At 43.6% G+C, this 16,006-nt stretch overlaps 1 protein-coding gene across 8 annotated transcripts in view; it reads left to right on the forward strand.

Moving 5' to 3' along the window:
• Window positions 1-16,006, forward strand: part of MLLT1 (MLLT1 super elongation complex subunit) — an 88,956-nt gene that overhangs the window by 17,849 nt on the left and 55,101 nt on the right. For all 8 annotated transcript variants that reach the window (XM_077120966.1, XM_077120968.1, XM_077120972.1 and 5 more), the window contains exon 3: window positions 3,008-3,090. In XM_077120966.1, the coding sequence (XP_076977081.1) occupies window positions 3,008-3,090 (83 nt within the window). The remainder of the gene's footprint in view (window positions 1-3,007; window positions 3,091-16,006) is intronic.

The following is a 16,006-nucleotide window of genomic DNA, read 5'->3' on the forward strand; positions in this document are numbered from 1 at the left end:
TGCCCAACAATGAGAGAGACAAGAGTTTATGGTGTAGAGATAGGGACTAAGGAAAATAGAGTGAGCATGAGAAGTCCTGTGGTGGAGTGACACGCGGTACCTGTAGGAGGAGCGGGCTGACCTGAAATGTGAAAGGAGGTTAGAGCAGTAGGTACTACTCAGGGAAGGGACCCCACAGGAAGTGAAGTCTGATCTGAATGCCCCAGGAAGGCTGGATCATAGGACCTGTGACAAGGCTGGAGGAGACGAGGCTAGAGGCAGTGAGCCTGGAGGAGAGGAGGCTCAAGGTGACAGGAAACGAGGCTGGAGGAGAGGAGGGTCGAGGTGACAGGAGATGAGGCTGGAGGCATTGAGGCTGATGGAGATGAGACCAGAGGCAGTGAAGCTGGAGGAGACAAGTGCTTTGCAGGCCACATCCTTGCAGGTTATGTCTGCAAGCTTGGGCTCGATTCCACGGCAGTGGGAGCCATCAGAGCTCAGGCAGATCAGCGAGTCAAAACCACCCCTCTGGCTGCCCGTGAGGAAGATGCCCAGGGCAAGCCTAGAGGCCAGGGGGCCTAGGAGGCTCTGCATAGTCACCAACACGAGAAGTATGGGGTCTGGGTTGGAGTGGGATTGTGGGTGAGGAAATCGGGGTAGGGGGGATGGGGTGGATTCCAGACTGGTCTGGAGAGGGCTTGGTAGCACTTGGTGAGAGGTGAGCTGTAAGAGGGAGAGTTGGGGCAATCTCAGGTCCTTGGGTGAGTGTAGGCCCCTGGGTCTTGAGCTCTGGGACCCTGGGGGAAGTGCAGAGTTAGGAGGAGGTAGCAGAAGAGGAGTTGTTTAGGGTGGGCAACATCCCTGCTTCCTGTCCAGCATCCATGTGGAGATGTCAGAGGAGCAGAAATGAGACTGGTTGGAATAGAGAGGGGGTTGAGGTTGCTGGGGACAGCTGATCTCAGGCCATGGTATCTGTTTGCCAACCACCCTATGGCCTCATAGGCTAGGATGCTCCTGATTTATGGGCAGGCTGACCAACACGCTGGTGTGTGTCTCTGCCAGGCATAGAGATGTCCTCTTGGTCTCTGTTGTCACCCTGTACCTTATGCTCTCAGAGGCAGATGGGGCTCTGGTGGATGGACGAATCTGCATGTGTGAGCACAGCTGCAGCAGTAATTTATGTTCAGGCCCTGGAGTCGAGTGTGTGTGCAGAGTGCTGGCCTCTGGAAGGCTGAGCCACATGGGTTCTGTGGCCATGTGGGGAGGCCCCACTCGCCTGTGAGACCTCAGTCCATTTGAGCAAGCCTTGCATACCTGTGTGTGCTGGGCCTGCCCTCCAGAATCTTATGGTACGGTGGGGAGGGACCGTTGAACCCTAAAGCAGAGGGCGGTAGTGCCATGAGAACCGGCATGTAGCCGGTGAGGGAGATATGGCCTTGAGGAAGGTTGGATTCCCACAGGGGAAGGAGGGAGAACTGGTGCTGGTCCCTGCAGCTCCAGCTAAGCTTTGGCCCCCTGTCGTGCAGTGCTGTGGTTTGCAAGCCTGGATGTCCCTGTGCAGAGCTGCGCAGCCAGCCTTGTCCTTGACGGTCCCTAGGTACCCCAGACCCACCCTGCTTGCCAGTTTTATTTGGAAAAACATGAGGCGAATGAGAGCTCAAGATACATGCATTTTTTTTTTAAAGTAAAATTTACTGTGATTTTGGAAAAAGTCATGTTTCATTGTGTTTGATAAACTGTTTTCTGACATGAATTGCCTTACAAATTTTCAAAAATTGGCTCAAATTTTTCCCATCTAATAGCGGTTCCCTCTGGAGAGTGAGGGGTAGAAGACAGGTTCCTGATCTTCAGTTTTCTTTTTTTTTTTGTTTGCTGTGGTGGGGGTCACGTTTCATTCTTTTTCTGTGTGACTATCACGTTATTGCAGCACCATTTGTTGAATTTTATTTTTGAGAAGTGCATAGGCCTCTTTTTTAAATTTTTAATTGAGATATATAATCACATACCATGTAATCATCCAAAGTGTACAATTAGTGATTCATAGTATCATCATTTATCATAATAATAAACTTTTTTTTTGTGAAAAATAACATGCACACAAAAAACAATAAATTTCAAAGCACAATTGCAACAATTGGTTGTAGAACAGATTTCAGAGTTTGGTATGGATTACAGTCCCACGCTTTTACTTCTAGCTGCTCTAAGATACTGGAGACTAAAAGAAATACCAATATAACGATTCAGAGATGGTTTTCTAACTTTTTTCTTAGAAGGGAGAATGATGTTTTCATGTTGCATAGTGCGTAATGAAAGCGAACATGTCAAAACATTGATAGTTTATTCTGGAGGGTGAGATGATGGGAGATTATTTTACTTGTACTGTGCTGCATTTTAAATTTTCACGTTTTAAATCTCTGGAGTTAAGGAGGTTCTGTTTGTGTTGCTTGTAACTTTTTTATTATTTCTGTTGTAACATACATGCAGCATGATATTTTGCATTTGAGCCACTTTCAGGTGTACCCTTCAGTGGCGTTAATTATCTTCACGATCATCTGCTTCTATCCCCAGTTAGTGGCTTAGGTGGCACCACAAGGAGGCCATGCCTTTTCCATCTTGCATGCCCTCGCCTGCCCCAGTAGTGCTCACAGCCCATCCTGCATCCATGTGAGCTCCTGGGCTAGGTGGACTTTAGTGTGTACTGCCCCCAGGTTTCAGGGCTCACTTAGGTCCTTCTGGTGACGTGACTCAGTTGAGCAGGCAGCCACCTGCCTGGCCTTAGCTTCTTTGGAGGCCGCAGGAATCTGATACCCCTTCCCACCGTTCCCCCTGCCACCCACCTCTGCAGCAGGCAGACTTGCCTTTCTCCTGCTCTGTGCTCTCTCCTCTCCGCAGCGCTCTCCGTGTGGAAGCTCAGCCTCCTGAGCGCTGGGTCCTGAGTGGCAGCCGAGCCGTGGAGGCGGTGGCTGCAAGGATCTGCCAGATTGCTGGTGGTGCAAGCTGATGGATTCGTTCTCCTTTTTTTTTTTAGTGTGCAAGGAGCCTCCCTACAAGGTGGAGGAGTCGGGTTATGCTGGCTTCATCATGCCCATCGAGGTGCACTTCAAAACCAAGGTAGGCGAGAAGCTGCACAGTGCAGTTGAGACTCGGCGGAGGGTGTGAGAGGGCAAGGCACGAAGAAACGAATGAAGAGTGTACAGGTCACTAGTGAGCACGGACATTCGAGTCAGAGGAACAGCGAGGAAAGTGCTGGTCTTCGCCTCAGCATGGTGGCTGAGGCTGGGGGTCCTCTGGGCATAGGAGATGGGGGTGCAGAGGATGCAGATTTCCCCAGGGCATCTGGGCTGCATCCATTCAGTGGCCTGAAAAGTGTGTGGGTCTGTGTGAACTGGACAGTCCCCGAGGTTTGGTCACCAGACCATGTAGAGTGGTGCAAATGTGGAAATAGCCTGGAACCCACAGCAGGGATTGGTAAGGAGCATTCGTGGTGCACCTTCTGAATGGAAGATCTGATGACCTGGGAAAAACATTATAATACTGTTGCGGGAAAAGACCAAGTAAGTCATAGCTGTGTTATTTATCAAAAAAAGAAACTATACACATCAAAAATGTTAACAGGTTATTTGGGAGGTAAGATTGCAGGAATTTTAATTTTTTTTCTTTCAGTAGTTTCTAAACATTTGCAATGAATGTATAGTCACACACACACACACACACACACACACACACATATATATATATATACACATTTATATATATATATATTTAGGCACAATTAATAACATTAAACAGCGCAGCTCTCCCGAGCTGTCTGCCTCTGCTCCTTCTCGTTGGCGTCTCCAAGGGTATTGGTGACATTTTCTGGTGTGGGTCTCCTGGCCTTGAATGAGTACTTCCCTCTGAGTCCACCCAGCTGGAGTGGAGGCCGTCCTGACTGACTCTCGGGGGAGGCGCTCTTCATGGGAGGCCTACGATATGCCCACTGGGGCCTAGTGAGTTCTGCACTCAATAGCTGTGCTGGAGGCAGGAGGCGAGAATCACACTGTTATGCCAGACATTGGTGGCAGTGTCTGCTGAGAGCCATGCTCAGGTGTGCTGTCCCACCGGGAGGTGCATGACCTTCCAGCAGGGGCACCCCAGTGGGAGTCCATTTTACAGGCGCCTATGTCATGCTGAGGCTTTTGTGCAGTTTAGCGTCAAGGCTTTGGGTGACTCTCCGCTGCTGAGGAAAGCACTGAGTCCATTCTCTGAGCAAAGCCTCATCCTGGAAGAAGCCCTCCTGCTGTGCCCCAGAGGCAAGCAGCATCCTGGCTGAGTGCACAAGACCACGGAGGTCGCCTGATGCTCTGGGAGTATGGAGAAGAGTATGGAGAAGAGGTTTGGGGCATGTGCAGGTGGGCTGGCACAGAATGGTCTCAGCACTCGGTCGTCCTGGTGGCACTCGTACTTGCTGGGGTGAGCCCTGGGGCAGGTGTGCCACAGCTTCTCTGAATTCTCTCTGAGAGGAAATATAGAAGTTGCTGCCACAGACCAAGGGCATCCATGCAGAGCTCTTGGTGGGTCAGAGCAGGTGGGAATGTTATGGGGGGACAGGCAGTGGTGCTGGGGACAGTTAATCCCATTTTTGGGTTGACTTAGATGAGGTTCCTTTGTGTCTCAGAAACAGACTGAGTCCTATAGGCTAGTGAAGTTTTCTGTGTTCCCTGAGGCCTTCTGGGTCCTTGTCATGCAGACCTTCCTTATGGAGAGACTGCCCCAGGGCTGTGTCTGCAGCTTTCTGGGCACTGACCGGGGTGCCTCAACTTCCTGCTGCCCCTGGGAATCTTCTGGGAGGCTCCAGGTTACCCGTGGGGGTGGGGATGCAGAGGTGACAATGCTAAGTGCACTGGCCCAGGTTATCAGAGCCCATTTTCGTGGCTCAGGAAGACCTTGCTGGTCTCAGAGATTTTTTTCCTGAAAGGTTGGAGGGACCTGTGCTACTCTTCTCTGCGTGGTGGAGTTGCTTCCTGTGTGTGCCTCATCAGGCCTTTCCTGGCCTTCAGTGGGGCCTCTGGAGCTTCCCGGAGTACTTTTTTGCTGCCCCCAGACCTCTTAGAACTGGATGGTAAGCCACGTACCCAGTGCTCCTCCTGCCCCGACCGAAAGCGCAGTGATTGTAGAGCTAGAAGACACTTGGGGACAATCTGGGCCAGGCTCTCCTTCTGAAGGAGGAAGGGCAGTAGCCCCACTCTCCCTGGTTATCCGAGCCACTTCCCCACCCCCAGCACACTTGCCAGCAGAGCCACTGTTGGAAACCCAGCCCCAAGCCTTCTGCTCTCTTTTGTCCTCCTGAGTGCTGCAAGGACGGCCTGATTTGAGGTTGCAGTTATTCCAGGGTACAGAAGTCTCTTCTGTTTCCATTTGGAGGCTGCAGTCAGGTCCTCATGTCCCTTGAGATCAGTGCTCATCAGATGAGGACACTGAGTCCCAGGGGAGTCTTCTGCCACAGTGGGCACAGCCATGATGGAGCCCTGGCCCCATGGTTTCCCTCTAATCTTCTGCGAAGCTTGCATACTGCAAAGAAGTTCACCTCTTAGCGGGCAGGGACTTGGTCAGCAATCAGGACACATGCCATGGGAGTAGATAATAGCTTCTCTGCCTTGTCGTTTTTCCTTCTTTGGGTCTGTGTAAGTGCCACATTGCAGCACGGGCACCAGGGTTTAGCTGCTGACTGTTCATAGACAGTCACACTCAAGCCGCTTGCCTGGGGGTGACCTGAAGGGAAGGGGTCATGCTCTTTTCCTTTGGAAATGGGCCTGTGCTTTCCCCTTGCTTGGCGGCAGGGAGTGGCCTTTCTGTGGATTTTCAGGGCCTTACTGTTTGGGAACTTCCTGTGGATTTTGGGGTCCTCCCTGTGAATTTTTAGGGCCTTCCCAAGGCATGGGGGCACAGATGGTGCTGTTTGTTGGTTTTCATCCTTGCTTGGTGAGGGGGCCCTCCGGCTAACTGCAGGCAGCCCCAGGTATTACAGACAAGCAGACAGAGCAGGTGCCACCTGCCCACCTGTGGCAGATGCTGTTGTGTTGACCCGCAGGTGAGGTCACCTGTTTCTTGCCCCTTCTGCTCTGCCTCCCAGACCTCACCTGAGCAGCACTCACCTGAGCCCTGAGTCCATGCAGCAAGGCTGTTCCTGTACTGAGTCCCCAGAGGTCCCATCCCTGTGGCCTGCCCTTTTAGAGTTCATGGGAAAGTGGGCAGCCTTCAGCCATAGGACCTGCCACAGCTGGGCCTGGCACCCTTACCTCTGCTTGCGCATTGAGGAAGCCCAGCTGCTCTGTCTGAGGGTATCCTGAATCCCCATGCATTTTCTGGATCCTTGGGCTTTCTTTTGGGGGTTGAGTGGGGCTTGTCCTTGCTCGGGTGGTATAGCACCTGCATCCCCCTGAGCTGCTGCCTTGTTTCTTTGAAGGACTGAGGCACTGCCTCAAGAATGTCTCCCTTCAAGAGAGGGTGTGTGGGGGCTGCCAGCCTGTGCACCTGGCACTCCACAGCAGCCTCTGGCTTTAAGTTTTTTTGTTTGGCCAGTTTATTGAGGGGGAATATAAATGAATACAGTAACATTCTCCCTCTGAGGGGAGTCTTAAGAGTTTAGAACACGTGTTTCTGTTTGAAAAAAGTTTTTTCAAATTAAAAAAAATCCCCTTTTAAAAATTTTGATGGCCAGTTTTTCTATTTAAAAAAATCCCCTTCTGAAGGATTTACTAGTCGGTATAGGGCCTTCCTATGGTGGCCTTTGGCTGGAGCTGGATTCTGTTTCCAGAATCTCAGTGCTTCTGTCTCAGGACAAGTGCTGACTGCATCCCTGTTCACTGGAGACCCTTTGTTGCGTATCAGTTCCTTCCCCTTTAATCTCTGGAGGGAAGTTCAGTGGAGAGAGGAGCGTCTGAGGCTTTAGAAGTTCAGAGGAGTTATGACTCCAGTGATGAAGGAAGATGTGGCTTGGCCTCTCTGTCAAGTGAGGTGGATCCAGGCCCAGGGCAGAAAAGGTACCTCCTCAGACTCAGAACATTTTCCTGAGTTAAGAACAAATATTTTTTTAGCTCGTTCAGTTGACCCTGAATATCACATTGTCTGTAATGTGAAGGAGGGTTGTTTGTGTGGTTTTTTGCACTAAAACTTTTACCAGGAGTTAATTTTGTTTTGCTTTGTCTGATGATAGAAGTCGTATTAAGTGCATTAAAAAACAAATCTTTTGAATCAGAGAGAGATGGAAAGGTCCCTATATTCCCCTTCCCCAGAGATGACCTTTCATTGCATCTGTCGTTGTTTTATGTTTGTCTACACCTGCTGTCTGTTGCATTCCCTCATCCCTCATGGTCTCCTTAACTCCAGCCAGCTTGGCATCTGCCCCTACCCTTCCATTCCCAGGAGAAATAATGTCACTTCCAGGGTCACCAATAGCCTTCATTTTGTGAAAGCTCGTGGACACTCTTCATTTCACACCTTGACCAACCCATGGGCAGAATTAGGCTCTGTTGATGACTCCTTCCTGTGTGCACACTTTCTCCTTGGCTTCAGGACACCCACCTTTGGGCCTCCTCCGCCTCTCTGGGCAGCTTGGGCGTCTCTTCTCTCTACTGAATACCACCCTGGGGTAGTGTTGGTGGTACCCCTGATGTGACTCCCCTGGCATGAACCCACGGTTTCTGAGTGGGATTGCCAGCTCCTGCCCCCCTCTGAGTGGCCAGGGCACTGTAGTCTTGGCCTAGACCCCTTCCCCTCACTCTCCTAAGCTGCTTGGCTACCCCCACTTGAGTGATGGAACCACCATCCATCCAGTTGGGCCATGTAAAAAACCTGCAGCCACCTGACTCCCCCCTGTTGTTTACCACCCCCCCCCCCAACCCCCAGTCTCCTGGTTGCCAGGGCTTGTCCGACCTGTCTCCTTGGAATCTCTTGTTTTCAGGACAAATGTCCTGGCTGGTCACCTGCCCACAACCTCGCACCCCCTTAACTGGTTTCCTCCAGTCTGGCTTCCCTCTGGACCCTTTCACTCTCTAGCCAGGGGAAGCTTATGAAAACACAGATCTCCTTTGGTCTCTCTCTTGCCCTTGAGACAAAGCCCGTATTTTATAAAGTCACTAAAAAGCAAGCCCTCTTACCTCTGGGATCATCTCTTGCTATACCTGAAATGTTTGCTTCAGGCTCACCAAATGTTCATTTACTTCATCTTCCCATACCCTCTTCAGTGCTTGCTTATGCTGGTGTTTTCCTTTTCTTCTAGGGCCACTCCACAGCCCCTGCCCATCTGTTTTCCAAAACGGCTTTGGCAGTGAGTGAGCCCCGGTTGCTCTGTATCTGCATCAGCATTTGGTATTGTCGGTTCTTTTGCTTTTAGCCACTCTTCATAGGTGAGAAGTGGTAGGAAGAGTTACGATTGTACTTTGTATTTTCCGAATTTTAATGATGAGCATCTTTTCATGTTTTTATTGGTCATTCTTCTGTATTTTCTTTGGTGAAGTGTCTCTTCAAATCTTTTGTCCATGTTTTTAAAAGTTAGATTTTAAAGAATTGATTGAATTTGTTAAGAGTTTTTTTTTGTATTTCTGGCTGTCTGTCTTTTATCACGTTTTTGTTTTGCAAATATTTCTTCTTAGTCTATGGTGTATCATTCTAGTCTCTTAACAGTTCTTGCAAAGAAGCAGAAGTTCTTAATTCTGATCAATTCCAGTTTATCAAGTTGGTCATTTGTGATTTGTGTTGTGTGTGTGTGTGTCCTATTCAATAAATCTTTGCCCCAACCAATAGTCACAAAGATTTTCTCCTGTGTTTTCTTTAAGAAGTATTTTTATAGTTTTAGATTTAAGTCTGTGATGCTTTTTGGGTTACATCAAAAATATACAAAAATTGTATTTCTGTACACTAGTAATGAATATAAATACACAATGCAAAAATATAACATTAGGGCGGGCCGCGGTGGCTCAGCGGGCAAAGTGCTTGCCTGCTATGCCGGAGGACCTCGGTTCGATTCCCGGCCCCAGCCCATGTAACAAAAACGGAGAAACAAAATACAATAAAACAAGAAAATGTTTAAAACATGTTTCCCTTTCTTCCTCCCTTCCTTCCTTCTATCCTTCCTTCCTTCTCTCTGTCTTTCCTTTAAAAAAAAAAAAAAAAAAAAAAAAAAAAATATAACATTAACAGCTATTAACAATTGCTTAAAATGAGAATTTTAGGTGTAGATACAACAAGACAGGTGCAGGACCCATATGCTGACAGCGACAAAGTGCTGATAAGAATAATCAAAGAAGATCAAAATTAAAAGCAAGACTTACCATGCTCAGGGACTAGAAGACTCAGTAAAGAAAAGAAGCCAATTATTCCCAAATTGATATACAAGTTTAACATAATTACTATAAAATTATAGTGAGAATTTTTTCTCAATAAACACAAGAATATTCTAAAAAGCAAAAGAACTAGAATAGCCAAAGCAATTCTGAAACAGAAGAGTGAAATGGGAGAAATCATTCTCCCCCTTTTTAAAGACTCATTATATTGCCACAGTAATCAAGACTGCACAGCACTAGACCAGTGAAACAGCATAGAGAACCTAGAGCTACAGAACCTCACAAATTAATGGAATAGAATAGAGAGCCTCAGAAATTGATCCCAGCTGATTTTTAAAAAATGTTTTTACTTGTGAAATATAGCTTATGTACAAGAAAGTAAAAAATACAATTTAAAAAGGAGCGATAATTTTCAGAATACGTATTAACAAGTAGCTTCAGAACAGATTTCAACGTTTGGTATGGGTTGCCATTCCACAAATTCAGGTTTTACCATCTAGCTGCTCCAAAACACCAGAAAGAAAATTCAATATAGTGATTCAGCAGTCATACTCATCTGTTAAATCCTGTCTTCTCTGTTCCTCCTTCTCCTGCTTGCAGTCTTATAGGGGTCTTTGGACTATGCCCATTCTAACTTTTTCATGTTGAGAAGGAGTATTGATAATATAGGATAGGAGGATGGAATTAGTTGATATTCTTGGAGAGACTGGCCCCTCTGGGTTTCAGGACTTATCTATCCTAAGAACTCTCCTAAGGTTAAAAGTTTCAGGAAAATGAACCCAGTGCATGAAACTTTTGAAGAGTCTCAGCTAGAGCCCTAGGTGTTCTTTAGGGTTAACAGGAATGATGTTGTTTGGGGGTTGGCAAACCATGGTAGTTAGCAATATCTGGCTGCAGCTTGGGTAAGAGTAGCCTCTAGAATAGCCTTTTGACTCCATTGGAGCTCTGATACTTTATTTTGTAACTTTTTTTTTTTCCCGACTTTTGATCCAGGAATCATTGTTGATCCTGTGGTGCCAGGGCCAGGCTCATCCCTGGGCATCATGTCCCATGCTTTCAGGCAGACTTTCACCCCTGGAAGTCCTGTCCCACATAGAGGGGAGGGTAATAATTTTCCTTGCAGAGTTGTGCTTATTTAGAGACAGGCCACATCTGAGCAACAAAAGAGGTTTCCTGGAAACAACTGTTAGGCATAATTATAAGTAGTCTTAGCTTTTCCACTTACAGAAATGAGTTTCATACTGACAGTCCTCAAAACTGTACCAAGTGTTTCCCAGATGAAATGTAATAGTTCCATTTTTTTTTCTCCAGTTCCACAGGAGACTCTACCAGTACTTTTTAGTTACCAGTCCACTGTAGTCTGGGATATTTCTGGGTATTACATTAAGCTATACAGAATTACAAGGCCTTATTCTCTTTCTGGGTTCCATGCATTTAGGTTGTTAAAATGAGCTCTCCAGACAGGTTGATTTTAGATTGTGTATTACAATAAAATAGGTTCTAGATGCAATAAGCCTTTCTGCCTTTGGTCTCATATAATAGGTGAAGCTTTAGAGTACATACCCTACCTATCATCCTTTGCCCTGTGATCTAATCTACTTAGTCCCAACCCAGTCAGCTTTGTTTTTATCTCTAATTGAAGGCTGATCTCTTTTTCAGTTACTTATACATTACTGTATGTAGCAGTGGTGCCTTTCAGAGCTGTAGAACTCCAGCTGTTGAGTATTAGGTGTCACAGAGGTATCCTTCATTCCAGTGAAATACCCGCTTAAAACATACAACATAACGTCTCAGAATCTAGAAAAACATTTAAAACTCCAGATGACGTGTGACTACTATAAGAGCTTACAATCTAGGCTCCAGTTTTCTTACAAATGTTTTCTAAAAGATGCTGTACAATTTTTGTACTTTTGTTTCTGGCTGATTTTGTACAGCACAATGTCCCCAAGGTTCGCTTCTTTGTTGCGTACCTTGTGACTTCATTCCTTTTGCAGTTGTACAATATTCCTATGTATACATCACAGTTCACCATTACTTAGTCCCAACCCAGTCGGCTTTGTGCCCTTTGGCTCCTTCTCAGTCATTGTGCCCTTTGACTCCCTCCTTGTATTTGCTGGTCCTCATGGATAATGTCCAAAATAAATAAACCATGTCATACAGTGTCAATCACTCAGTTGTACAGTCATCAACAATCTCAATTCCAGACAGTTTTCATTGGTCCACAGAGACAAAGAACCAATAAACATGGCCTAACCAAATATCAAATCTGAACACTCCCATTTCTTTTTTTTTAAACTTTTTTTATTAATTAAAAAAAATTAACAAACAAAACATTAAGATATCATTCCATTCTACATATGCAATCAGTAATTGTTAATATCATCACATAGTTGCATATTCATCATTTCTTAGAACATTTGCATCGATTTAGAAAAAGAAATAAAACAATAATAGTGAAAAAAAAGATTATACATACCATACCCCTTACCCTTCACTTTCATTTACCACTAGCATTTCAAACTAAATTTAACATTTGTTCTTCCTATTATTTATTTTTATTCCATATGTTCTACTCTTCTGTTGATATAGTAGCTAAAAGGAGCATCAGACACAAGGTTTTCACATTCACAGAGTCTCATTGTGAAAGCTATATCATTGTTCAATCATCATCAAGAAACATTGCTACTGGAACACAGCTCTACATTTTCAGGCAGTTCCCTCCAGCCTATCCACTACATCTTGAACAATAGGATGATATCTACTTAATGTATAAGAACAACCTCCAGGATAACCTCTCAACTCTGTTTGGAATCTCTCAGCCATTGACACTTTGTCTCATTTCACTCTTCCCCCTTTTTTGCTTTAGGTTTAAGGTCCATAAAACCGCCTCCAATTGTAAGTTTCATAAGATATCTCCCTACATTTTCCTCTAACTGTTTTATGGTCTTAGACCTAATGTTTAGATCTTTGATCCATTTTGAGTTAACTTTTGTATATGGTGTGAGATACGGGTCTTCTTTCATTCTTTTGCATATGGATATCCAGTTCTCTAGGCACCATTTATTGAAGAGACTGTTCTGTCCCAGGTGAGTTGGCTTGACTGCCTTATCAAAGATCAGATGTCCATAGATGAGAGGGTCTATATCTGAGCACTCTATTCGATTCCATTGGTCGATATATCTATCTTTATGCCAATACCATGCTGTTTTGACCACTGTGGTTTCATAGTATGCCTTAAAGTCAGGCAGCGCGAGACCTCCAGCTTCGTTTTTTTTCCTCAAGATGTTTTTAGCAATTCGGGGCACCCTACCCTTCCAGATAAATTTGCTTATTGGTTTTTCTATTTCTGAAAAATAAGTTGTTGGGATTTTGATTGGTATTGCATTGAATCTGTAAATCAATTTAGGTGGGATTGACATCTTAACTATATTTTGTCTTCCAATCCATGAACACAGTATGTCCTTCCATCTATTTAGGTCTTCTGTGATTTCTTTTAACAGTTTTTTGTAGTTTTCTTTATATAGGTTTTTTGTCTCTTTAGTTAAATTTATTCCTAGGTATTTTATTCTTTTAGTTGCAGTTGTAAATGGGATTCGTTTCTTGATTTCCCTCTCAGCTTGTTCATTACTAATGTATAGAAATGCTACAGATTTTTGAATGTTGATCCTGTAACCTGCTACTTTGCTGTACTCATTTATTAGCTCTAGTAGTTTTGTTGTGTATTTTTCCGGGTTTTTGACGTATAGTATCATATCGTCTGCAAACAGTGATAGTTTTACTTCTTCCTTTCCAATTTTGATGCCTTGTATTTCTTTTTCTTGTCTAATTGCTCTGGCTAGAACCTCCAACATGATGTTGAATAATAGTGGTGATAATGTACATCCTTGTCTTGTTCCTGATCTTAGGGGGAAAGTTTTCAATTTTTCCCCATTGAGGATGATATTAGCTGTGGGTTTTTCATATATTCCCTCTATCATTTTAAGGAAGTTCCCTTGTATTCCTATCTTTTGAAGTGTTTTCAACAGGAAAGGATGTTGAATCTTGTCAGATGCCTTCTCTGCATCAATTGAGATGATCATGTGATTTTTCTGCTTTGATTTGTTGATATGGTGTATTACATTAATTGATTGTCTTATGTTGAACCATCCTTGCATACCTGGGATGAATCCTACTTGGTCACCATGTATAATTCTTTTAATGTGTTGTTGGGTTCGGTTTGCTAGAATTTTGTTGAGGATTTTTGCATCTATATTCATTAGAGAGATTGGTCGGTAGTTTTCTTTTTTTGTAATATCTTTGCCTGTTTTTGGTATGAGGGTGATGTTGGCTTCATAGAATGAATTAGGTAGTTTTCCCTCCACTTCGATTTTTTTGAAGAGTTTGAGGAGAGTTGGTACTAATTCTTTCTGGAATGTTTGATAGAATTCACATGTGAAGCCGTCTGGTCCTGGATTTTTCTTTTTAGGAAGCTTTTGAATGACTGATTCAATTTTTTTATTTGCGATTGGTTTGTTGAGGTCATCTATTTCTTCTTGAGTCAAAGTTGGTTGTTCATGCCTTTCTAGGAACCTGTCCATTTCATCTAAATTGTTGTATTTATTAGCGTAAAGTTGTTCATAGTATCCTGTTACTACCTCCTTTATTTCTGTGAGATCAGTGGTTATGTCTCCTCTTCCATTTCTGATCTTATTTATTTGCATCCTCTCTCTTCTTCTTTTTGTCAATCTTGCTAAGGGCCCATCAATCTTATTGATTTTCTCATAGAACCAACTTCTGATCTTATTGATTTTCTCTATTTTCATGTTTCCAATTTCATTTATTTCTGCTCTAATCTTTGTTATTTCTTTCCTTTTGCTTGCTTTGGGGTTAGTTTGCTGTTCTTTCTCCAGTTCTTCCAAGTGGACAGTTAATTCCTGAATTTTTGCCCTTTCTTCTTTTCTGATATAGGCATTTAGGGCAATAAATTTCCCCCTTAGCACTGCCTTTGCTGCGTCCCATAGGTTTTGATATGTTGTGTTTTCATTTTCATTCGCCTCGAGATATTTACTAATTTCTCTTGCAATTTCTTCCTTGACCCACTCGTTGTTTAAGAGTGTGTTGTTGAGCCTCCACGTATTTGTGAATTTTCTGGCACTCCGCCTATTATTGATTTCCAACTTCATTCCTTTATGATCCGAGAAAGTGTTGTGTATGATTTCAATCTTTTTAAATTTGTTGACTTGCTTTGTGACCCAGCATATGGTCTATCTTTGAGAATGATCCATGAGCACTTGAGAAAAAGGTGTATCCTGCTGTCGTGTTGTGTAATGTCCTATAAATGTCTGTTAAGTCTAGCTTATTTATTGTAATATTCAAATTCTCTCTTTCTTTATTGATCCTCTGTCTAGATGTTCTGTCCATTGATGAGAGTGGTGAATTGAAGTCTCCAACTATTATGGTAGATGTGTCTATTTCCCTTTTCAGTGTTTGCAGTGTATTCCTCACGTATTTTGGGGCATTCTGGTTCGGTGCATAAATATTTATGATTATTATGTCTTCTTGTTTAATTGTTCCTTTTTATTAGTAGATAGTGTCCTTCTTTGTCTCTTTTAACTGTTTTACATTTGAAGTCTAATTTGTTGGATATTAGTATAGCTACTCCTGCTCTTTTCTGGTTGTTATTTGTATGAAATATCTTTTCCCAACCTTTCACTTTCAACCTATGTTTATCTTTGGGTCTAAGATATGTTTCCTGTAGACAGCATATAGAAGGGTCCTGTTTTTTAATCCATTCTGCCAGTCTGTGTCTTTTGATTGGGGAATTCAGTCCATTAACATTTAGTGTTATTACTGTTTGGATAATATTTTCCTCTACCATTTTGCCTTTTGTATTATATATATCATATCTGACTTTCCTTCTTTCTACACTCTTCTCCATACCTCTGTCTTCTGTCTTTTCGTATCTGACTCTAGTGCCCCCTTTAGTATTTCTTGCAGAGCTGGTCTCTTGGTCACAAATTCTCTCAGTGACTTTTTGTCTGAAAATGTTTTAATTTCTCCCTCATTTTTTTTTTTTTTACCTTTTTTAAACTTTTTTTATTAATTAAAAAATTAACAAACAAAACATTGAGATCATTCCATTCTACATATACAATTGGTAATTCTTAGTATCATCACATAGTTGCATATTCATCATTTCTTAGAACATTTGCATCAATTTATAAAAAGAAATAAAAAGACAACAGAAAAAGAAATAAAACGATAACAGAGAAAAAAAAAGATTATACATACCATACCCCTTACCCCTCGCTTTCATTTACCACTAGCATTTCGAACTAAATTTATTTTAACATTTGTTCCCCCTATTATTTATTTTTATTCCATATGTTCTACTCTTCTGCTGATATAGTAGCTAAAAGGGGCATCAGACACAAGGTTTTCACATTCGCAGAGTCTCATTGTGAAAGCTGTATCATTGTTCAATCATCATCAAGAAACATGGCTACTGGAACAGAGCTCTACATTTTCAGGCAGTTCCCTCCAGCCTCTCCACTACATCTTGAACAACAAGGTGATATCTACTTAATGCATAAGAATAACCTCCGGGATAACCTCTGAACTCTGTTTGGAATCTCTCAGCCATTGACACTTAGTCTCATTTCACTCTTCCCCCTTTGGTCGAGAAGGTTCTCTCAATCCCTTGATGTTAATTCTCAGCTCATTCT

This window comes from Tamandua tetradactyla, chromosome 11 (genome assembly GCF_023851605.1).
Source record: "Tamandua tetradactyla isolate mTamTet1 chromosome 11, mTamTet1.pri, whole genome shotgun sequence".
In the NCBI taxonomy this organism is placed as follows: domain Eukaryota; kingdom Metazoa; phylum Chordata; class Mammalia; order Pilosa; family Myrmecophagidae; genus Tamandua; species Tamandua tetradactyla.